The sequence below is a fragment of the Lontra canadensis genome, unplaced genomic scaffold (assembly GCF_010015895.1).
Source record: "Lontra canadensis isolate GAN:19392208 unplaced genomic scaffold, GSC_riverotter_1.0 scaffold73, whole genome shotgun sequence".
Classification (NCBI taxonomy): Eukaryota; Metazoa; Chordata; class Mammalia; order Carnivora; family Mustelidae; genus Lontra; species Lontra canadensis.
In genome coordinates, this window is record NW_022631067.1 from 3,676,943 (window position 1) to 3,702,398 (window position 25,456).

The window sequence follows — 25,456 nt, forward strand, 5'->3', positions numbered from 1 at the left end:
CCAAGAAGAACTCTGAAGTTTAGTCCAGACCCAGGGTTTCCCAGACCATCTTAAGGACAGAAGATGGCCTGTTTTGAGGCATCCCTCCCACATTCAGATGTGTCCCTCAGACAACATCAGGTGAGTCCAGCACCACAATCCGCTAACACAAAGTGCCAGGGCAAGCACTCTTTTCCCACTGAGCTGAGATCCCCTCCCTGATGAGAGTCAAGGGTAGCTGGGAGGGGGGGGCCCTGTAAGAGGGAGCATACCTCAATGGGCCCCTAGCCCCAAAAGTCTTTTGTCCCTGCAGAGACCCCCCCACCTTATCTTAAGACACAGGGTAGTCTGGCTTGGGAAAACCTCTTCTTCCACCACTTTGGGGGCACTGGAAGAAGCAGTGAGGACCCCAGGAGCACCAGATGGGCCATGTAGACCAAAACAACCCCACAAAGGGTCTGAAAATTAAACTGCTACTGGAACTACAACCTACTGAAGAAGACCAGGTCCGCATATCAAACGTAAACAGGAGGACTAAACTAGAATATTTATTCAGAACTGAGAATCTCTAAACAAAATAGCTGAAGTGTCCAAAAATAAAATTAAAAATCACTTGTCATACCAAGATCAGGAAATCACAACTTGAATGAGAAAAGATGAAGAACTGACAGCAAGATGAATCATGCCACAATCATCTGATGATGAGGGTAAAGCAGAACTCATGAGAATGCTTCAACAAGCAACTACAAATCCTCTTGAAACAAATGAAAAAAGAGGAGATTCCATCAAAGGCATAGAAGGTACAATACAAACCAAATGGAAATCATAGAACCAAAAAATACAATAACAAGTAAAATACACCAAGTACTACCAAATATTTCATTTGACCTGCAACCAAATCAAACAAAAACCACACACTGGCTTCTGAAAAAAAAATTATTTAAATGTCTAATAACAGCTGTAGTGATGTATTCAGTCCAAGGCATGTCTGTTTGTTTTTTTTTTTAATACTTTATTTAAGTATTTGACAGAGAGAGAATGAGCACAAGCAGGAGACAGGGCAGAGGGAGAGGGAGAAGCAGACTCCCTGCTGAGCAGGAGACTGATGTGGGGCTCGATCCCAGTAACAAGGATCATGACCTGAGCCAAAGGCAGAAACTTAACCCACTGAACCACCCAGGTACCCCCCAAGGAATGTCTTTAAAAAAACTTGTTAAAAATAGTCCTATTCTCCCATTAGCTTATGAAAGTGGTTAAAGGGAACCAATTTGGTATTCTTTGAAATGAACCCAATCTGAACTCTAAAAGTCCAATCAGAAAAATGGAAAAAATGGGTAAAATGAAAGCCTTAATTAATTTAACTGTAGTAAGCAGCATTCTGTCACATTTTACCAAGCTCTCACTCACTTGCAGATGTAGCTCCTTCCAGAGGGATCCCTGACTACGAGGAGCACGTTCTAATAACTAACTAGTTACCATTTCTTCTGCATGGGCCAGCAGGTTGTATTTAAGGAAGCCAAACTTGCTTCTGTGTTTGCTTCTGTACTTTCTACTAAAGACAAAACCTGACACCCAGTGTCTTCCAGTGTGCTATGGTACTAGAAATGCAGCACTGATGTGTTCATGGTGCACGGGGATTATTGACCCCCCCACTACTCCCATGATCTACTGGGGGGACCTGGGACCCCTAACCCCTAGGACAAGTGACTCCAGCTATCTTCATTCTCCTCCCCTTGAACCATCCATTTACTTACACAAACATTCACTTGCTAAACACAGAGTTTGGTGTACTTAATAAAGAGTTGGAAATATTTATTAACAAATGATCCTTTTCATAAAGGAAATGTTGCCAAAGCAAATAATGTTTTGATTATTTTGAAAGACATCCCCTAAGCAATGTGCTTTCTCTAAATCGCGTGAAATGCAAATGGCATCCATTATTTTAACAACAGCCATGCTCAGATTTTATGATGGATATTTTGCGTACCCATTAGTACCTAAGAGACTCGACTAAGTCTCTTAGGTAAGTCAAGTCTCTTGACTTGTCTCTTGACTCTTGAAAAGTCTCTTGACTTACTCATAGTAAGTCAAGACTTACTAGAACCTAAGAGGCATGACCTGTTACCCTAGACCAATGTTTGAGAATCAACAAGTTTAACCTAAATCTCCATATTTATGTAACAATGAATTCTCTTCCAAAACAGAACTACTCAGGCTTTCTCCAACACAAAATATTGTGTATTGTATAAATAGATTTCAGAATTAATTATTATGAACACTATAGTCACATTCACCCACATAAAATCATTTAAAAGTCATTTTGTTTCTTCCTGATGATGTCATGGTAGCTGGTGAGAAAGTAATTTTATAATAGTAACTCAAGTTGTATCAGCTATGACCAAAAATCTATTCATGGAAAAAAAATCTGCTCTTCATTCTTCATTCTTTAAGATGAAATATAATTTATAGTGAAAAATTAAAACATGAAATGGAATTCTGCTTTACTTCTACAAACTATAGAGAACAAATGGAATTACTAACAATTCATGAAAATATGAACTACATAAGGACTATGTAATGTTAAGAAAATAATAAGCCCATCCTATGAAAATGTTTTTGATTTTGTCTTATCTCTCCAACAATTTTGACGACATAATGCAGAATCCCGAGGACAGTATGTTTTATGCAGCCTTCCAAAAGATGATGCTTTCTTTCAACCATAAAAATAATGGCAACATGGGATGCCATTGAAAACCCAGTTTCATCCTGACTGTACACAATTTAAAAATTTAAAAAAATTTAAATGATGTATTCATTATAGAATGATTTAAAAAAATAATTTAGGAGATCACTTTACCTGGCCATACTTTGCTGCCAAATGGAGCGGGGTCCAGTACTGATTATCCGCGATATTCAGGTCCCCACCATGCTCCAGGAGAAGGGCCACCACCTCCTTATAGCCGCTGGCACATGCCATATGTAACTGCAGTGAGGAAATATTTTGTTATAGAACTTTTACACTTGATCTTAGCCAAAAGGCCGAGAAGCGATTTGTTATAGAACTTTAAAAAATAAGTAGTGACATCAAAACAGTTTATTCAGTGGTTTAAAGAGAGCTAATAAATTATCAAATATAAAATACCTTTAAAAAGAAGAACATACCTGCAGTTTTACTTATTTGATATAAGTGGACAGTATCCTTCTTGGAACAAAGGCTTATGGCTTAATTATTATTTCCCTTCTGACCCAGACAACGTGTGATTTTTCATGCAATTCCCATTTCCCTCTTTAGTGTCCTCTGTACCATAAACTGAGCACTTTTGCATACAAAATGCAATAATTGAATGCTTTACCCTCTTCTCACCCAAAAAGTCAAACACGTAGTGACCGGCCCTGAAATTCTAGCCCTGTAATTGTGCGACCGGAGGAGATTTGAGGACATATATGACAACAGGAAATGTGATCATCTTGGTGCTTAGGAACAGGAAAAAGGGGCCGACACACTGGAAAGGACGGGTTAATCCCAACAGACCTTAAAATGATTATGTAGTTCTCCTTTGAGCATGCTCCCAGGTTAACTTATGAATGCAAACTTAGCTCAGGAAGGAGGACTCAGGCTACAACCAGGAGGTCGGGTTTAGCGAACGATCCAGACTTTTCAAGTGGGGTAATTCCCGCTTCCAGCACAGCAGCCTTGATTTGTACGTGAACTGTCATCATGCCCTATTTAAACTGGGTTCTTAAGTAACTACGTGCTTGATTTCATGAGCATAATAATATGAAACTATATGGAAGGAAAAAGAAAAACAATATAAAAGTAGTAAGACCAATGATTTCTTCTTGGTCTTGTAGCATGGAGTTTTGTACCTTTCCGTCTGTTTTTATTAAAAAGATAAAATTACAATAAAGTCAAAAGTCTTATTAAAAGTGTGTGCATATGTATTAATAAAATCCAGCAAAAATATTTGCTTTTCTACCCTTGGACTTCATTGTGCTCTTTCATGTACACCGTGTACGTACATGCTTATTTCTCCTAGTTAATTGCAACAAAAGAACAAATATATTTAACCAACTTAAGGAATAAACAGAAAGAGATTAAGTTTCACATCACTCTTCCCATACTTGGTTATACATAGAATTTACCTCATCAATATTTTAGCAAACAGTCCCAAGAACAAACTATCCACAAGTATTTCAGAGAAGGATGATTTTATATACTCGTTCTCCTAGAAAACCAGTCTTACACCTGCTCCACAATTGAGTCTACATCACACTAATAATCAGTTGACTCAAAGTTTCCTCTCAAGTATGAGCATGAACATCGGGATCTGAGAAGGTTTTCACTGTCCGTTTGTTGGTTAGCACCTGAGCCTAACGAAGTCAAGTTCACTTGTCATTAAGGATGAACTCCTTAATGAGAAGATTTGCTTTCCACGGGGCAAAAATTGGATTCTCCCATTCCAAACTCAGCTCAGCTGCTAGCCAACCAATCTCAGGCACTGCTCTTGAGGAAAAGACCGGAAGGAAAGTCTTGGCTCACTTGGGAGAAAAGCTATCAAAAGCATGAGCTCCCAGTGACATCTCTGAAGGCAGACAAATTTAATCCGAGACCATTTCAAAATGAAGGCAAAAACTCCTGACTTTGAGTATTTCTATTCCCTTATAAGAGACAACAGAGTTTTAAAAATTCATCATAGTAAATCAGTAAGAGCTTAGAGGCTCTACCCTGATTCTACCGGCAATCAAATTCTGAATCCATAAGCGAGCCTCCAGACCCCCCCACCAAGGGGACCATTCTCATCACTAAGTTAAATGTCTATTTTATAGACCTTGTCTATTTAGTAGACATTAAAATGTCTATTTTCTGAAATGGACGTTGCCTCCTCCCTTGTCCTGACAATTGCTGGAAGACGTCAGGTGCCCAAATGTGAACGTGTCTATCCCTATAGCATCTCAGAATACTCCTCTCCTGCTACGTTATGGGGTCTTGGGAGAAAGACAGAGACAGCTGTTTTTTCTGTAAATGATGAGCAGCAGCTGCTTGGAAGGACAATTGCAAAAGGACAGTCCTGGGAAATTATGGCAGGTTGGAAATCACCCATGCAGTTACAACGCAGGACAAGGTTTCAGAGCCGCTTCACAAATGCTGCTCATAAAAGTTATCAGTTATTCCTTCTCATCTGTAAGACCCATGAGGCAATGACCTTTGTCCTGGTATTGCAGAGGCAAAAGCTGGGGATGAGTTAATTTAGGTGACCAGCCCAGGGGAGCACAGCCCCTGTACGCTAAAGCCACGTTTTTCTGTGTTCTGCAGCGTGGGCGCTCTGAAAAGACAAATGGGCATGAGCACCCGAGTCGGCCAGGCCACCAGGGTAACAGCCACGATTCGCAATGCTCCTAACAACCACAATTCGTCAGTGCTCCTAACAATCCTTGTGTGCGTCCCATAATGTATTGGTCTAAAAATGGCATTTTTCTTTTTCCCGTACATCCCCTTCCCCAACATCCTTATCTTGTATTAAAATGTTTGTCTCTGGAAGATGCCCACCATTTACACACTTGCCTCAGCTTTCCCCCAGCCCACCACCTGTGCAGGCACAGACGTGCGTTAAGCGTGGCATGTAGCCTCCTCACACTGATCAAAACCATTGCCAGGTCCTGCGCCGCTCAGCGATGAAGACACAGGAGACTGAGACCCCACTTAGAAGTCCGCAGGAGTGCAGTCGTCTCTGAAACAGCCTCCTCCTCGTGCAGGTGGTGTGTGGGGCTGGGGTCAAGACCGAGAGAATGACCAACCAACAAGAGCCACCCTGGGCAGTGAGGGTGCTCTGCCTGAGGACTGTCCTGTCTCCTCAGCATGACGTGCTTCTCCCGACTGATTGTTCTCCAGGAGAGCACAGCACACAGTCCTGCATTATCATCCCCCTGACCAACTCCTCATTACTGGGCTTTTACACATGTGCCGTATTTTTTATTTTATAGAAGATCACTTTGTTGGTAATCACTGTATTTGTGTCTGATTATGTGTTTCTGACACATTCCCAGATATAGAATTGCAATCGTAAAATAATGAACATTTTTTCAATGTATTTGCCTACGCTGAGTTCCACAATGTTGGTGCAATCCCCATCCCCTCCAGTGGTGTGTGGAGGGGCTCTTTCTCATAGACCCTTGGCCTTTAGGGCTTCACTATTATGTATTTCTAAAATGACTATAAATAAATTCAATGTACTGCATTCCTAAAAATGGGTCTCTTTTGATATATCTGTAGGGTAGTTGTATTTTCTTTTGGGTACTGACTCTCACTGCTATTTGTTTTCCTACTGAGAGATGATCTTTTCCTTCATTTCTATGAATGCTGCATATTTTAAAACTATCAACATTTTGAAAGACCTGTCCCAAGTATTATATTCCTAGTTTATTATCTGCCTCTTAATTTTGCTCATTATTTAATGCACAAGTGTTCATTTTAATTTTGTCATAGTCAATGATCTCAGCATTTCCCCTTGTGCTTTCTCTCCCATATCGATATTGGAAGGGCTTTCACCACCCAGATGTAACTCCTTTTTACTGTGTAACACGGAAACTGGGGGTTCATTGTTAAGTTATTTACTCAGTCTTCTATTTGTGAATCTCATTTAAAAAAGGAAATCTGTGTGTGAAATTTAAAATATATTCCTATTGAATGTCGTCTTATTTGAGGTCTGTGACTCTTCCCACTCGAGAGTGGGCAGGCCACTAGGAGGCTAATGTCAAATTTTGATGAAAATTACCTTAGGAGTAAATGAAAATCAATCTTGAGGGATAGCTATTCAAGCAGCTGAAGGAATTAGTCCAGATTTTGAATGAATAATGGCAAATTTTCTCCAGTTCTAGTTTTCTATCAGAATATTAACAGAAGGGGGAGACTGGGTGGCTCAGTCATTAAGCATCTGCCTTTGGCTCAGGTCATGATCCCCAGGGTCCTGGGATGGAGCCCCAAATTGTGCTCCCTGTTTGGTGGGAAGCCTGCTTCTCCCTCTCCCACTCTCCCTGCTTGTGCTTCCTCTCTCGCTCTCTCTCTTTCTCTGTCAAATAAATAAAATCTCTAAAAAAATATTAACAGAGGATTTTTTCCTACTGTAGTTTTGAGTGCGTGAGAAAATAATATGTATCACATCTCAAAGTGAGACCAAATATGGACATCTGAAAATAGTTGACAAAAAACTGCCCAATTACATTTTTAATGTTTTATCTCTACACCTGCACCCAGTGTGGGGTTCGAACTCACAACCCCAAGATCAAAGCCACACACTCTACTGGCTGAGCCAGCCAGGTGCCCCGGCCTAGATTTCCTTTGACCTCTACCTCTAGACTGAGGGTATAGTAGGTCTAAATGAGAGAAAAATGGAGACAGGACACATGAGAAATTTTTGTGTGGTGGTGGGGCCTGGGTCCCTCCTTAAATCATGTCGGCAGAGCTTGGCTTCAGTGGTTACCGACAGAGGCCATGTGTCCTCGGGAGTCTGGCAGAGACACAGTTACTGGTTTCGATTCCTGACTAGAAAAAGTAAAGGGCAAGAGACAGGCTGGCTCTCTGCTTTCGTGGTCAGTGAAGGGGAGTCACAGATATGCTGGCGTCTGCCCACACTTATGAGGTCGCACCGGCAAAGACAAACACAGGGAGGATAGCCATGTTTGTTTTCCGTTCTGTTTCAGGGAGATGCCTGAAGCGTGCGCGGACCAGTAGAGACAGGCTGGGGTACCCCTGACTCCCCAGAGTGGAGGCAGGTGTGAAGGACCCTCTGGAGATCCCAGTGATGGGGGTGATGTATCTGAAGAACCCCCACATCCTCACAAGGGAAGGGGTCAGCTTCTTGCCCAGAGAGCAGGACACCCTCTCAGGGAACCTCAAGCCAAAACCTTCCAGCTCCCGGTGTATCTCTTCCTGCTCATCTGTCCACTCCCATCCTCTCCCTCCACATCACTGACATGGAAGAGGAGACGGTGATGAGAGGGGAAATAGATGACCATGGCCACCCTCCCTTCTGTGGACTCCCTAATCTGATGCAACACGATGCTAGCAGTGGGTTCAAGATTTCACTGAGATCAGGGTCCTCAACACTTGAGCCCACCAGACCCCACAGGATCTCAGGGAGATTCGGGGACTTTGCAAACTTGGATGGGAAAATGGTTTATTTTTTTTTCTAATCCCAAATGAAATTTAGCAACTTCTTGAATGGTGAGTCTAGGCTACACACCTATGATGCTATCATTGAAAGCGATATGTCCCTACACATTGCTGTCCCAGCAGACATCTCCAAGTATCCCCCATATTCAAATCTACCTTAACATCCTGGCAATGATTATCCATCACTCAGTGCCTTCATAAAGAAGCACATACGTAACATATCACAAATTTAATTTTGATAGTAGGATTATGATGTTTCCATGTAACTGGCATTCTCTGTAGTATTGGCACCATCTTTATTACATTAAACACAATTCTAACAAGGAATCCACAGCTACACTGAGGTTTAGAGGATAACATGGCATAAAAAAGATCAGTGAACCCTGATTTCACACAAGCTGGGACTTTTCATGGTTATATAAGACCAGACACTCTAATCTCTAAACTGAGGCTATGGTTTGTAATATAAAGTAACCACAAAATCTCTATTCCCTAAAAATGGCCAGAAAGCTGATGGCAATGGCTAAGTCTTCATCCAGAAGTAAGGGTAAACCAGCGCTACTGAAAAGACAAAGGAAGACAAAAATAAAATTGCTTGATGTTTGCATCTCATGAATAATTCTTTTCCAACAAACCCAGTGAATACATCCCAAGGCCAGATGTTATATATCAAATTCTGTGACAAAAGAGGAAAGAACCAGCATCTTCCTAATGGATCTGAAAGTCATTATAGTCAAATTTTCAAAGAGCATCTCTGCACTTGAACTCAGGAATGCATTTCCATATGCTTGTAATGATTTTTTTTTTTTTTGGAATTGTGTCCTTTTTGGAGGCTTTGTTTTCTTCTAAGAAGAATTATCTGTGTAAACTAAGAGATTTTTTTCAAAGAGCAACATTATGTTTGGTTACTTTATTGCGTATTCTAACAGAGGAGAAAAAGGCACCATACTAGAAGTGTAGCAGCATTGCATCTTTTCTTGATAGTTTTACCTTTTTTGCACAACGTAAGTGTGGGAAATGATGGCTAATTTTAAGCCACAACAGGCATCCCTACTCAGGCTACAGAAATCTGTGGACGAGTGCCTTCTCACGGTTCCCACCAACAACAGAGAGCAACGCAGGGTCCAGAGGCCAGCGTGGGGTGGCAGTCATTAACATGATAGACTAACCAATTCAGACTTAAGAAATCAATCTCACCCTCCACTTGCTCAATGCTGCGAGCCATCTTCGAGGGACAACTTCCTAGCCTCCCAGCCACCGTTACTTCCCTCATGAAAAGCTCAGAGATGATCGTTTAGTTATTACACAACAAATTGTTTGCAACATTTATGCTCTCTGCTCAATTAAAAAAAGTCACAAAGAATGTCAAAATTGAAGAGGGCTGAACAGGACAGCAATGTATTGCTCCATACTGATTCTTACAACAGCTTCACTACTGAAGTAGGTGGGTCCTTCTGTTCAGTGGTATTTGAAACACGAATGCCATTTTAATTTAGCAGAGATTTTTTTTTTTTTTAAAGAAATCCAAAGCTGTAATGTCTTGTGCCAAACAGAGAAGAAAAGATCTATTGGGTTTCTGAGTTAGGCATCAGTGCATGCCATGTTTTCAAAGAACCATTACCCACTCCAGTCTGGATCTCGAGGCTCACACTCCAATGAAAGTGCCCTAGCTGAGAAGACCAGTGACCTCCATGCTACTAAATCCAATGGCCAAGTCACCATCTCCAGTCACTTGGTCTCTCGGTGGTATCAAACAGTTCACAGCTTCCTCCCCCTCCTCATCATAATTCCTTTCTTTGGCTCCTGTGACGTCTCATTCTTTTGGTTCTCCTCCTACCTTGGGAGCTCCTCCTTGCTCCCCCACCCTCCATGGCCCTCACCCTAGTTCTCATTTCTGGATCTTTCTCTTCTTCCTAAGCTCCATGGCTCAGTCCCAAATTCTCTTTCCTTCTGAATCAAATCTTTGATTTCACCCATGGTCAAGGCTTTCAGTGTCATGTTTCTATGCTAGAGTTCCCCAAATTGAGTCTGCAGTCCAGACAGCTCCTGAATTCCAGACTCTAGCAAGCAACCACAAACCCAACACCTCCATGAAGATGGCTCAGAGGCAGCCATAGCTCTCTGTTCCCCAAACTGTCCCTGCCCTAAGCTCATTTTATCCTCCACCTTCCATCTCATTGGATGTCAACCCCATCACTCCAGGTATCCAAGATAAAAGTACTTGAAGTCACTCCACAGTCATCCTTTCTCTCCCACCACTTGGCCATCAGGAAGTCCCAGTGGGTCTACGGCCATACCACCCTGAACGCGCCCGATCTCGTCTGATCTCGGAAGCTAAGCAGGGTCGGGCCTGGTTAGTACTTGGATGGGAGGAAGTCCCAGTGGATCTTCTTCCCATGCAGATGAAAGTTAGCCACTTCCCACCCCCGCCTCAGCTTCCTGCGGCTAGGTCTGAGCCACACCACCAACCACTGGGTTACTCTCTTACCTGAACTCTCAGCATCAGCCTTGCCCTTTGACCGTCCACTTAACAGCAGTCAGAGCAAGTGATGCTTTTAGAACTAAAGTAGGACCCCGTCTTGCTCTCCTCAGAGCCCTCCAGTGTGCTCCCATGACACTCAGAGTAACTCTACGGTCCTCACACAGGTGCACAGACCCTGTGTGATCTGCGCCAGCTGCCTCCCTCCTTCCCTTTACTCTACTTAGCCTCACAGGCCCCTGTGCTATTTCTAAATCACAACACACCCACCCCTGCCTCAGGGCCTTTGCACCTACCACCGTTCAGTCTTGAATGCTCCTATGCACACCTGCAGTGTGTGCAGACCTCTCTCAGGTCATTACTCAAAATTCCTCATCAGTGAGACCTTACCCGTGTGCCTCCAAAATGTCAACACACACCCAGCACCTCCCTGTCTCGCTTTATTATTTTCTCCTTTGCATCTGCCATTGTTAATATGTTATGTATTTAGCTCATTTATATTGTATATTATGTATCTTCCCCAATGAAATGAAGCCCACAACAAAAGGACTTTTGTGGTTTTAATCGTTATTATTTTGTTCACAGGAGGTGGTTAATATCCCAATAGATTAATCACAATATTTTTCCATTTGAATGTGTGATTTTTCAATAAATTCTAAACATGTTTTGGGTTCTTTGCTTGTAACTTGGTGGGTTTTTTTGGATAGTCTTTTGAAATTTATATTCCAAAGTTCAAGATCAGTATCAAGGAAGATTATTCTATGTAGAGGTCTCAAGGTGCTTGATCTGCATTTAATAAATCTAAAATTGTATCAGGTCTCACACCACTTTGTCCATTTAGACAAATCACTTCTCTCATCACAGTATTCAACCTCACACCTTATTTTTTCCGTGGCAGAAACTGAATCACTTATTCCAGAAACTTCTACACAACCCATGCTTCAAGCGTCGTACTCTTGTCTGTTACCTTGATTCCTCTCAATTTTTTCCCTGATCCTCAATACATTTCGTTCCAACCGCGATTAACTTCAACACTAGCATGCCTAGTTCAAGTACATTTTGTGGGTCAATAACTCAGATGTTTCTTATTCTCATGATTAAACATTATGCTTATATTAGAATTAACCCAAATTTAATTGTACTGTTTTCACATTACTGCAACTATGCCCAACAGCTATTAAAAAAAAAAAAAAAGTAATGGCATGATTTTGCTTGGATTTAGAAATTCATCCACCAGAGTGACCCATAATTTGTGTTTGTTAAGATTAAAATGAAAACATGCTCCTGTAAGTTCCAGTTCAAATATCATACTGACAAAGTAACACATACGAATCATTCTCAATTTTTAAAAATACATGGAAGGAAGGCCTGAACAAAACAGGTCCACCTAGAACCCCTGGCTTTCAAGGAGCAGTGGCATATGTGACTTCTGTTCTCCTCTTTGCATACGTAGGTGTTTTCAAGATTTTTACAATAAATAGGCAGTTTTTTCACGATCAGAAAAAAAGCCATTTTTACAAGTTAATAGTACCTAATTCTACGCAGTAGAAATCAGTGAAATTCTCTATTTAAGCAGGATTTCTGAGTCGCTTATACAAACTTACCAGAGTCACTCCTTCATCGTTCTTCTCGTCAACATTTCCGCCGCCTGATAAGAAGTGTTTGACATCTGATAGCATGGCCAGTGGTCTCTGAAGCTTCATCTCTCTCAGCGACGTCAGGTCCACTCCTGGGGGGGAGACAGCCTTTCAAACCAAAGGCAAAGACGCTTCTCCGCCTCTGCGGGTCAACTCTGAATTCAACTTCCTGTTCTTTCAACGGTTCCCCTTTGAAGCCTCTCTTCCCCCTCTGAATTCTCACTCAGAGTCTGTAGAATTGTTTTGCTCCGCGCGCCTTCTATTCTCAGCTAGAAGACAGTCTTGAATAATTTTCCTCTTATTATACACCAAAGATGGGACATGCTGCCTTATCCACGGCAGGCTCTCTGTTTCAGTATGTAAATCCCCAAGGGGCATTGCCCAGAGTATTTTAAACTGTTTGAATTGAACTGGAGTTAAAAAATACAGTTTTTTATTCTCTATCATTTCCTGGCCAAAAGAGTTGCTTCCAAAAGAGAGGCGGGTCTCCTGGAGCAGAAAACTGCCTTTGCTGGGAAAACTGGGAACATCTACATAAATCTATGGTTTGGTGAATAGTATTGTACCCACGCTAACGCCATAGTTGGATCAACACAGCGCGGCTGTGTGGACGGTGGATGTGGGGACCCGGGTGAAGGGGATATGGGGTCCCCCTTAGCTATTTCCACAACATCCCCATCTATCTCAAAAGCTTTCCAAATGGATTTCAAGAGATGCTCCACTCAAGCATGTCATGACCCTTCGTGTTAACACAGAGGAAGCTAGTAAAGCAGAGTGAAGAGCCGTCCGTCCAGCTTGACTGAGGGTGCAATGGGGCCACCGAGAGCTCAGGCCTGCTCACCGTTGGTCCCTACCTCGGCGCAGCCTTTATTTTTAACCTGAGATTTCAGGATCCTGAATCTCCGTGGTAGCTCCGACCTTTGCATTTACACCTCCTGTTCCCAGCACTGGTTCCTGGACGTAACAGGTGTTTACTAAGGGGAAAGGATCCACCTTCTTCTTAGGGAAGGTAATCCCGATGGTGATGATAATTAGTCAGCCAGTGGTAGCTATGAAGCAGCCGCTCTTCTGAGCTCTCTCTCTCTCTCTCTCTCTCTCTCTTTTCCACCTGACTGAGTCCTCATGGCAAATGTGGAGGTGGGCAAGACACTGGAGACCAGGGCACCAATGCCATTGGAGCGGTCCCATTGGTCATGCTCCTCTGTGGCCAACCTCTCCCGGGGCAACTCTGGGAAAAGAGTTTAACCTGCCTGACCGTCCACATCCGCAGTCCTTCAGATCATAACATATGTCCTAAGGGAGTAAAGCTACCGGCACTATTTACGGGATCTGTCCACAGGGCAGAGATCATCCAGCCTGCGGCACACATGCCGTCCTTTTCCCCTCAGAACCCAGCAGCTCCGCCTCGTGGCACAACTCTCACCCAGAGCCTGGCCTCAGAGGTCAGGCTGCCTAGGCTTTAGTGCTGTGTCTTGTACCTACTTCTAGTGCCAATGGGAGAGGCGACTTATTCTAAGCCTCACTTTCTCCACCTGCAAAATGGGGCTGATAATTCTGGTTTCACTGGTTATCATGAGGATGAGTTACCAACAACACAGAAAGCACCATGCCCCATGTTTGGCTGGTGGGCAGCACTCAATATGCCAGAGGGGTCATTCCTACTCAGCTTTCCGATGCAGAGATTATGGGCCATTCATTTTGCGGTGTTTTTCTTCGTCATAAAGAGTCAGGCGAGGACCAAACAAAATAAACAAAATAAAGCAAAATGCACTCTTTGAGTAACGTGGGTTGTTTCAAATCCACGTCCAAAGCAGAGACAGAAAGGACCACCAATGACCAGCTCTGGAATCTCCACGCGCCATGCTAGAAGCATGAACAGATTTCCCCTAAAAGCTGCTTTGAGGTTTGTTAAGAACCAACTAAAACAATCACTCTCTTCTTATTTTTAGGATGATGGAAGTGAACATGTGAGTTAATTTTGGAAAATATTATTCCTCAAATGTCAGTGTTCAGTTCTGCACGGTTGGAGCAGCAGGAGAGTCTGATGGTTACATTATTCTAACTTTTATAACGTGGCTCTGTTTATGGGAGCGGTATGTATCTTTCAGAGGATTACTGAAACACGGGGTTAAAACTGAATGATAGAAGAACAGGGCTCAAAGATAAAAGACAATTAGAAACAGAGTAGAGACCTCACTTCAGCTGACTTACGATGTGTCATGAGAAAGCCATCTATTCTAGCAGTGGTTGTGAAGGAATCAGAGGGGAATATTATGACCTTGTGTCTTATTATTTACAACTTAATTTTGCTTCAAATATGATACCAAGTAAAATGTCATTTCGTATTTTCATTATGAAACATGCCGAAGTCTATTTTCAGTAAAAAACAGAAGAGAAATTCCCTCTTTTCTGGTCAAGCAAAGTTCTCAAGCTGCTCTATGAGAAAAACAACCAAGACTTATTACGGGCACAATAAGTCTATTCTGTAATGGGCAATGAGCCAAGCCTGCCTCTTTTCTAAAGAAATCAAGTTTCACTTCCACCCTGTTTTCTGAAAAACATTAATAGAAGTCCTGATTAGATTTTTCATTTTGACAGGAATCGTGTAAAATCTTCTCTTTCAGGAAATAAGAAAAACATCATTTGTCTGAAATTCACAAGTGATTCCACGTGATACTAAGTACTGTCACCCTGACCACCCTTGATACCATCAGAAGGTATCAAGTTTGCCCAGAACTGAAATCACACTGACACCTCAAGTCAGTCCAAACCCCATGCTAACTCATCTCCCTAACTGTCCTCCCTACAGTAACATTGTTTTTGTAACAATTCCACTTCTCCTTTTCTCCGTTATCCCTTCTTCCCTGGGGTACCATGCGAGCCCACGTAACTATTGAACCACTGCCTGATGATGGAGGCCTGGCTTCTCCCAGTTCCTAGAATTCCTAACTCTCAGCGTTATCTCCACTGCTAGCTTCTTAAGCTCGCTAAATCCAAGAGTTGAAGGACGCTCTGGGCAGGCGACTAAAGGAAGCTGGTTCTGGAAAAGAGAAAGAAAGACGTTCAAGCCCAAAAGGTGTTTGACCCCTGCACCTGATCCCTTTTCCTCGATCCTGACTAGAGGCATCACGTGAGATGGTCCCGGGTCCCCTGGAGCACACTGCCACCCCAGCAATGGGTGATTCCCAGGACGGCGGTGTGGGGACAGCATTCTGAATGAGCTCTATCAGGCAGAAGAAATTACACAAGGTTGCTGTGCCCTGGTCAAGCTGGGGGTCCTCTGAAGAACCCTCACGGGGGAAGGACTTTCTGAGGTTGTGCCAAAACGAGAAAGCCCAGGGTTTTAACTAAGGCAGAAACAGCGTAACCAGTAAGGGACGTGGACATACCAGAGGGACATCAGGGAAGCAGAATCTATTTGGTGACAATTCCATGTGAGAGATTTAGAAAAGAAAAGTGATGTTCAGATGGTTGGATTCCTGGCTAAAGGGCAAAACAGAATATGGACAAGGCACACAAGGAGAGTGGTAAGTCCCACATTGGGCATGTGTTATTTCAAGTTGTCTGATACTCTAGTGTTATTAAACATTGCGCAGCGCCAAGCAGAAGGTCTGCAGAGATCTCTGAGCTGGGGTCGGGGTGGGTATTCCTGGGAGCAGGCAGGCAGGTGGGCACAACACAAGGAACGGGGTGACACAAGCCCGACATAGCAGGCAGCGGGATGCGAGAAGAGACTCAGAGACAATAGCTCTGGCAGCATCCACATTTTGGTGTCTGCGTGTGCAAGCGGCACATCCAAAAGACACGAAGGGAAAGCTCAGGGAAGGTGGAGAAGAGTACCAACGGTCACCACCACCACAGGGGAGCGCGGCTGCAGGGAGCAGTGGCGCGCAGGTCACCCGATGGCATGGGGAGCGCAGAGCAGAAGGGAGACCTGTCAAGGAGGCAGCGGCCCTCTCTGCAGGGACACTTCCAGCAGCGGCAGAAGCTGCACTGCGGTGGCTCCGGAGAGGAGACCAGGAGCTCAGGGAACCAACGGGAGCAACCTTCTCTGAAAGGATGGACTTCCCGGGAAGGAGAGAGGGAGTTGGCTGATGAAACGGGGCGAGCAGGGTGGAAAGCAGACAGTCTTCCCTGTGCCTTGCATCCGGCGAGGGCCACTCTGTGGCCCCCCCAAGCCCCGCAGGGCTTTCTTCCCTTGCGGGAACATTTTATAATCCTTTGCCTTCTGCGAAACCCAGCGGGTTGGCCTCGCACCGCAGAGCCCATATGCATCATGCCTTCAAGCAGCGCGCTCGCTGCCTCTCGTTTTGCAGCCCGGGGAGCTCAGGCCCTGAGCCGCGGTTAGCTGCTGTGCCCTGGAGGGGACAGTGGGGTCAGCAGCCACTGTACAATCAGAACTTGTGACCAGAGAGTTGTCTTCCATGTAATCAGCTCACTCCCGACCTCACCTGCCTTCAGCCACACGCATCCCGATGGGATCAAAACCGGGGGACACACACCAAAATCGGGGGTTTCAGTCTGGGTTTCCTGGGTTTCAGGTTTCAGCCTGGAAACCAGGGGACATGCACCAAAAATTCAAGGACTTGCAGCCACCCTGCTATTAAGAATGCAGTGTGGAAACACCGAGAACCGAGCAATAAGGACCATCTCATCGTGGGATACTCAAAGTGTCTGAGGCTATCGGCCCACGCTGTCATAGCAGATAATTCTAAAAGCACACCGACAAGGGGGCCCGGGAATAAATCGAATGAGACAGTATTCCTGGCAAGCGTGGCAGCCGATAGAGACACGTAGGAGGGACCCCGGCAGGAACAGGGAGAAGAATGAATTACGTGAGGGAGGGCGGATGGACGGGAGGCTCCGGCCAGCGCAACGGCACGCGCAAATGGAACACAGAATTTAAAACGGAGGAGACATTAAATGGAATTTGTTCCAGCAAACATGTATGTTACAAACCGATTGTGACAGCCCACGTCGTGATGGATTTTCTCCTAACCATTCGGAGTCAATGCCTCCCCCCTCTTCCTTCTCCCTTCATCACATTTAAAATCAACCTCGTGGGGCACCTGGGTGGCTCAGCTGGTCAGACATCTGGTTCTTGGTTTCAGCGGGTATCGTAGTCTTGGGGCTGTGGGATCGAGCCCCGTGTCAGGCTCTGTGCTCAGTGGGAAGTCTGCTTAAGGGTTCTCTCTCTCTCTCTTTCTCTCTCTCTCATCCTCTGCCTCTCTTCCCCCACCCCCTGCTTGTGCTCTCTTTCTCTCTCTAAAGAAATGAAAAATAAAAAAATAAAATCAACTTCCCAGAGGAATACACTTATTTTTCATTATAGAGGATAGATAATATTGCTTTTGCAAATACTAAAATTTCTTTTTTTAGTTTTTTTAAGATTTTATTTATTTATTTGAGAGAGAGAGAGACAGCATGAGAGGAGAGAAGGTCAGAGGGAGAAGCAGACTCCCTGTGGAGCTGGGAGCCCAATGCGGGACTCGATCCCAGGACGCTGGGATCGTGACCTGAGCCGAAGGCAGAGGCTTTAACCCACTGAGCCACCCAGGAACCCAGCAAATACTAAAATTTTTTATCAAACAAAATCCTTGGAGGAGCTGGAAAGGCTTATCAGTCAGGTGAGTTCTTTTGCAAAGAAAGATGCTTGATTTTAGTTTTCAAAGAGAAATGTGGGCCGCGGCGGCTATCAGAGCCTCAGAAGAACAGCTGAAAAGTGGAAAGGCACCAGCCCCACAGGTAACGCACGGCCGACCTCTGCAAGCAAAGTCAGAAACGGGCACCACCAGCCCGGGGTGTGCAAAGCTCCAAAAATAAACTTCGCAGCCGTGGGATGTGCAGGATGTCAAGCTTCCCTCCCCTTAGCAGTGACGGAAGCTGTCCCCAACGAGTCACCACTGACAAGAGGATGAAAGACCTGACTGTGACCCTCCGGTAAGGAGCAGGTAAGGAGTGAGGACAAGATCAGGGAGTGGCACCCCTCCCCCGACGCTGCCTCTGTCACCCCAGGCCAGAGACTCTGTGACCTTCAGTAGGATAGCCTGGCTCACCTTGTCCCTAATGAAGATAATGGTACTCATGCCACTTTCAGAATTAATGAAATAATTTTTTTTAAGAACTCACTGGCTTCTACGTACTAATTATTATTATTATTCTAAGCCATTCTCGGAATAAACCTTTTGATACAAGCGATCTGGAGGAGGCAGAGAGGGCAGGGAACAAAGAGGCAGATGTGAGGGCTTTTCTTAGAAGCAAGGGCAGAGTCAGAAGCGCTGTGTGGCTCTTAACATTTTTAAACTTTTTTGCTGACAAAAGATCATCCTTGAAAGGACTGGAGTTTCTTTGTTGTTACTTATACCTAAACAGAAAGAGGGAAAAAGAAAACAGAAAGTGGCAGACTTCTCCAGCTTGATGCCATATTGGGTTCAGGATTTCAGATACCTCCCACTTTGCCCATGCTGAACTTACTCATGAAATTATACGTTTAGTCTGTGCAATTAAACATTCTTTGTCAGGGGACATGGCTGGGAGCTTGGGCTCATCTCTTCAGGCTAGCGCCGCCACCGAGGCACTTGCTTCCAATATGGTACCAACAGTGGCACTGGGAGGCTGTGCGGGCTGCCCTCGACTTAAGCCCTTGCTCACGGGCATGTCCTTCTTGCAAGGACCACGGGCTCCTGCGACAACACACTTCAGATGACCAGCCTCTCATGAACTCAACATTCAGTTGTGCGGGTTTACTTTTGCCCCCTCCCAGTGGAGAACAGATTATAATTACAAACCCAGTCCCACTCAATACAGGCTTCAGACACTTGTTAAAATGTCCCTTCACTGCTGGCCTCCAGATTTCTGCAGCCTTGCAAAACGGCACTGACTAAACCAACAATGATCACGGTGGGAACAGCGAAAGGTTCCATGGAAAGAAAGACTTCACGTCACGCAGTCTGGGGAAAGCTCGTCCATCTGCAGTCACGTAAGCGCCTAAAGATTAAACATGCGCTGGCAATTCTACCACGCGGCCCTTCATTCTTTCTTCGGCTTCTCAAACACCCGCCTACCATGTTCATCCAGATAGGTCAGCAGGATGAAGCTGGATTCCGTCCCCTCTACGGCGTAATCCAACGGGATATTTCCATTGACATCCTGGAGAAGGACGTCAGCTCCAGCCTGTGAGTGCAGAAGAACAAACAGAACGTGACGTATACTGATAGCAGAGGAAGCAGATCAAAACTCTCACTTCTAGGTTAGGCGGGACACAGGTGCAGGAAGTCTGTGGCAGATACGACCCTGGAGAATCGCAGGAAGCCGTGATTACATTGCAAGAAAAGTACAGCAGTTACTTCGTGAGAAACTCCAATAAGGCTAAAACCGTTCAACTGACCTTTGCAAAGGCCTTAGCCCCGACTACTTCCCCCAACCCCCTCTCGCTAAACCCCGATTTCCAGCCCATGACCACCTTGTCATTTGCCTTGTTTCTGACACAGCAGAAACTCCCCCGTGCCTGCAGAGAGTCTCCGTGGAGAACTTTTCTATGAACTTCAACCCATCTTCCCCAGACGATCATATAAGCCCCTCAAGGCCCTTGCTCTCTGTGGAAAGTCATCTGAGAGCTTTTCTCCCCTACCATGTTTTAATAAAGGCTTCGACTAATGGCTTCTGGTTGTTTGTCTTTTTCTTTTTTTCTTTCTTTTTTTTTCCTCCTTCCAGAAACTATTTTCTGAAAAAAGCACCATCTGTAGATATCAATGGATGAAGTGTATTAAATATGGCCATGACAGTTTATTCAGCTCCAAAGCAGCCTTCGTCAGGTGCCTCGGAGGATGCCTGTCCCCCCCCCGGCCCCCACCACCCGCCACCCATCCCAGCTGAATACTATGACAGATGTACTTGCCCTTTGAAAAAAATTTGCTCACGTAAATCTTTAATGAGCTCCATAAAATTTACCAGGCCTGATTTGCATCTTTTCTTCAAGGGCATGGCGTGACCACGTCCCCACTGACCAAGGCTCCCCGTTCACCTCACGAGTCACGGAACTCAGGTCAGGGAAATGAAAGTCTTCCCTTATTCCCTTTACCAAATACAATTCTGTGCTGTGATGTTATTGAAGTTCACATACTCTCTGAATTCCTAATGTGACATGAAAAGGTGTGTGACATTCATAATCTTATACACCGAAATGGGGGCTTTTCGCCTTCTGTTATTCGAGACCTGTATTAAAAAAACAGCTTTCCTATACCTTACCGAGTCCACACAACATTTGCAAAGGACTGCTCTAAGTATCCTGTGAGGACAAAGCTAAAAGTAGATTCAAGTGGCAAAACCATGTCTATCTCGCTGTCTTGCCTGCGGAGAACTATGCCATTCTCCTCCCCACCCAGAGTACACCACATTCTATTTTCTGTAATCATATAAAGCTACTCCCGTATTTGAACATATTAAATTCTATAATGCAGGTTTTCACTTGGCTAAGGAAGCAAGTCAATTTAACATCCTTAAGACTTCAAACAATCTTCTTGGTGCATTTAATTTTTTGAAGTTATTCAGAGTTTGAAAAGTAGTCACTTGAGGCAATACCGTGAAGCAGACTCTGCTAATGAGTCTTCTCCTTTAGTGTCCACGCAGGAGAGGAAGATTTTGCTAAACTACTCAAGTGTCACTTGTTAATGAACCAATTAGGAGAGAGAGAACTGCAGGGTGTCCTTGTCGACTTCAACCCTCACAAGCAGATGTCAATCATTCCCTTTTTCCCCCGTGCATTGATGTTCCGGCTAGAATCTTATCTCTGCCAAACATCTGCATACAAGGCAACAGTGACTATACCTGTTGAACAGAAGAGTCATGTATCATCAGTAACAACAAAAAAGAAGTAGGAGGACAGCCTGGTGTTGAGGAGGTTGGTGCACTTGGAGAGAAGCCTTCCTACTCTTCTCAGAAGTAGTGAGGCTCCTGCAAAGCAAGTCTGAAACAGACACCTGCTGCTCGCTATTTCAGCTGGGCTGTTCATGGCAATTCCAGCCCATTCATCACTCACCAGTCCGTGCTGCGCAGTCACCTGGTGTCCCCCTGTACTGAAGGGAGTCCTCCCTGGGGTGGGAAACTTCCCTCATCAAAGACCACAGCTTAGTCCCCATTATGTCTCCCACTTACTATTGTGCCTGGCCCATGTTAGACACTAAAATAGGTTTACCTGGGGGAGGGGGGAGGCAAAAGTGAACTTAGACTAATTATTAAAAATTAAGGCAGAGAACTATAATTTTCATCATTTTGAACTAAATTTCCTGATCTTTATATTATGGGTTCTTGAATAAAATTACAAAATCACTACATGCATTTGTATATTTCCTGCCTTTGCTCTTTTGGGTGGATATTTGTGACCCTCCCTTCTCTCTTGCCTTCCTTCCTCTCTCCTGCTGTTTCTTCTTTCCTTCCCCCCTTCCTTCTTCCCTTTCTTCCTTCCATCCTTCCCTCTCTCCATCTCCCTCTTCCCTCTCTCCCTCTTTCTGCCCCTCTTCTTTCTTCCACCACTGGACAGGGTGAGAGTGCCCCAAGTGCAGGGGGGTCCTGGTGCTGGGCCCCCTCCCCACTGACCCAGACAGGCTGAGCTATGTGCAGTAAGAACACTGGTCCCCATGGATCCCCTGAGAAGCTGTGTATCTGGAATTGTACACCTATTAAAGAAAACAAAAATGGAAAAAACCACCATTGATAAGGTTCGCGACTGGTTACCATTCTTAGCATGACTGTCTCAAGCATTAATATGCACTTTTAGTTGTTAATGGATCCCACTGGAACGGAGGGGCTGAGGGTTTGCAGAGTAAGACTTCTCCTCAAAATGTCAGAGATCTGCCTCAAGACCATCAGGATGGTCTGATTTCCAGCATACAGAAAGGAAAACGCCCATGGGGTTGGGAATTAGTAACATTTATAACGCATTGTGCCAGTACTTGTTTTTTTAAAATATTTTGAGCCACCCAGTAAGATGAATTTTCTCAGTTTTGCAAAGTGAGAGCCAATAAGTCATTTGCTAAAAATATCTCCTTCACATTGTCCCTCTTTAATATGAAATTTGAAAAATTATAAAAGTATATATGTTCTAAAATATCTTTCCCTTCCAGACATGATATTCTTAAATACTTCTTTAAAAAAAAATTATTACATTTCAAATTTCATTTCATGGGTGCTAAGAGTCCACTAAACAGTTTCTCAGCACCGAATATCAAAGCCAGGGAGAAGGGCTCCTGAACTGGGCCACATATTAATTACAGTGTTTCCGTGGATACGGGGCTCACTATTTTTAGTACAGAATGTGGGCGCCGACAGCAAACATGAACTTCCATTTCCCCGTGTGCCGGTGTGTGCTTTTCACAGCGCACACCACGGTTTCATGTCAGGGCAAGAGAAGCAGGACAAGGCCAGGGTTTTAGGCTAGACTTTTAAACACAGGACAAAGATGTCCAAGGTTGTACCTACTCTGTGATACAAGAACAACTGTCTAAGCCATCACGACGTGCTTTCCGAAGCTCAAACAATATTTTAAAATAACTGGAAGCTGTACTTTATCAAAACAGATGGTTTAGGAAATGGCTGTGTAAAGGGATAGCCAGAGTGAGGAGAGATGGTAGGCACACATTCCTTCTCATTTATATCCAGGGCCCGGAGCACCCCAAGCCCTGGGAACCATGTGTGTGAACTCAGGCACGCGTTAGTGTGTGCACGCGGGCACGTGTGTGCAAAGCCTCTTCCTAGCTCTACTTTCCTACATCTGATCACCGGGTGGTCCCATTTCCTATACTAACTGATGTTACTGTCCTTTGTCTTCCTCAAAGAATGCTCACATTAAGAAAAACTTGCATTAGTGAGAACAGCTCAACCAGAACGTTATCCTTGTGCAGTGCAGACCGTGAGGCACGCCCTTCAGTTTGGCCTCAAGATAATCAATCACATCGTGATGGATATTCATGAGGGAAATGAAAGTATTCAATGTTCTCTATGCAAAATCCTGCTCCTCAAATACTTCCGTCAGTTGAGGACTGGACATTTCCTACAGGAAGCCCTGGGCACATTTTCTCTAAGGAAGGACACCCAACCTCCAGCCTGTCCTAACCTATGGTCCTTGGTATTGGAAATGGAACTCAAATATACCACTGCCCCGCCCGCCAGATAGGAACCTTATTTACTGCCTATCCGATGACATATGAATCCATAAGGGCCCCTTTCCTGTAAATAAACACTGCATCGGTTGCTTTATGTTACAATTTAATGTCAGTGAATATACTCACTACGTCTTTCATTCAGTAATAATTCTCTAACACATTAATACTGGAATTTTAATGAGAGGCACATGATGGCATCTTAATAAGCAAATGCCACTTTTCATAGGCTAACATTTTCTGGTAACTCTATTTTGATGCAGTTTCACGTTTAATTAAAGTTGCAAGAACAGGACAAAGAGGTCCTGTGTAAGGGGTTGAATGGCATCCCCTTCCTGCCCCCCACCTGCAGAAACACTGAAACCGTAATCCCTAGTAGCCGTGGAGGCGGACTTACTTGGAAACGGGATGGGTGCAGACGTAACTAGCTGAGTTAAGATGAGGAGCCCCGGGGACACACATGCAGAGGGAAGGTGGCCACATGAAGACAGAGGCAGAGATGGGGACCACGCAGCCAACGGCCGAGGAACACCGGGTGGCCCCGAGAGCTGGGCCAGATAAGGTAGGAGCCTCTTCTAGAAGCTACAGAGGGGGCACGGCCTTGCTGACACCTTGTTCAGACTCCTGGCCTCCAGAACTATGAGGCCGTAAATTTCTGTTGCTTTAAGCCCTTTAGTTTGTGGTATTTTATTATAGCAACCTTAGGAAACTTATACTCGGCCCTTTACCCAAATTCACCAATTTATACTTTATCCTTATTTTTGCACTCTCTCTCTATTTTTCCTGAGTCTCTCTTTTTAAAGATCGATTTATTTGTGAGAGAGAGAAAGAGAGGGAGAGGAAGCACATGCAGGCACAAGAGCAGGGGGAGGGGCAGAGGGAGCGAGAGAATCCCGCATAGACTCTGAACTGAGCACAGAGCCTGATGTGGGGTTTGATCCTACAGCCTTGAGATCAGGAACCAAAACCAAGAGTCAGAAGCTTAACTGCCTGAGCCACCCAGGTGCCCCTCCTGAATCTCTTGAAAGTGAATCACAGGTACCACCTCCCTTTACTCCTAATATTTTAGTACGTATTTCACAAGAATAATGGTAATTCTTGTGCATAAAAGTTATTGCATCACAACATTCAGCATTACTAAACACTATTATAGAAACCACCATGCACATCCAAATGTCATTAATTTTTCCAAGCATATTACTGATAGCTATCTCCCCAGCTCAGGAGGTAACCCCACGGTCCCCCACTGCATGTAGTTGTCCTTTCTTTTTAATCCTCTCCAATTTGGAACAGCCCCTGTCTTTTCATTTAAAACAATATTCTATTTATTTTTTTAAGAGAGAGAGAGAGAATGAGAGCAAGAGAGCATGAAAGGGGCGAGGTCAGAGGGAGAAGCAGACTCCCTGCAGAGCAGGGAGCCCGATATAGGACTCGATCCTGGGACTCCAGGATCATGACCCGAGCTGAAGGCAGTCGCTTAACCCACTGAGCCACCCGGACACCTAGCCCTGTCTTTTGAAGGCCTTCTTCACATGACCTTACAAGAAGGTTTTTGGCAGGCAAATCACAGAGGGGGCAGCACGTTTGTCCCATCGTACCCCATCCGATGGGTGTGTGATGTCCCTTGGTCTCATCACTGAAGACGTTAACCTTGGTCGCTGGCAGAGCTGAGGTTAGCCAGGTTTCTGCACTGCGGAACCACAGCTAGGAACCCATGAGTGCATGCTGATATCAACAAACACATGAATACCCAAACAGGGGAGAAGAAAAGCCTCCTCCTTACAGCAGAATCCCAGCTCACACACGCAGGAAGCGTGACAAGGTTAGAACCTGGCACTCGCTCCAGTCATAATGGATTCAGATGAATCGAGGGATGTTAACACTGTGTTCCTGGGTACCGGAAAGGCGGAAGTTTGAAGGAAACTTTGATGAGGAATAGAATATTTACACAGTCCTCAAATATCCTGCCGCAAAATATTCCACTTAAATATAAAAATGTTGGCGTCTAACATGATAGGGAAAATAGAAAATTCTG

General features: G+C 44.5%; 1 protein-coding gene across 1 annotated transcript in view; it reads right to left on the reverse strand.

The window, feature by feature from the left end:
• The window catches only part of MYO16 (myosin XVI), a 587,020-nt gene that overhangs the window by 328,941 nt on the left and 232,623 nt on the right, over positions 1-25,456 (reverse strand). The window contains exons 5-7 of the mRNA XM_032881053.1: positions 19,330-19,438; positions 12,233-12,357; positions 2,837-2,962 (exon numbers count right to left, since the gene is read on the reverse strand). Coding sequence (XP_032736944.1) covers positions 2,837-2,962; positions 12,233-12,357; positions 19,330-19,438 — 360 coding nt within the window. The remainder of the gene's footprint in view (positions 1-2,836; positions 2,963-12,232; positions 12,358-19,329; positions 19,439-25,456) is intronic.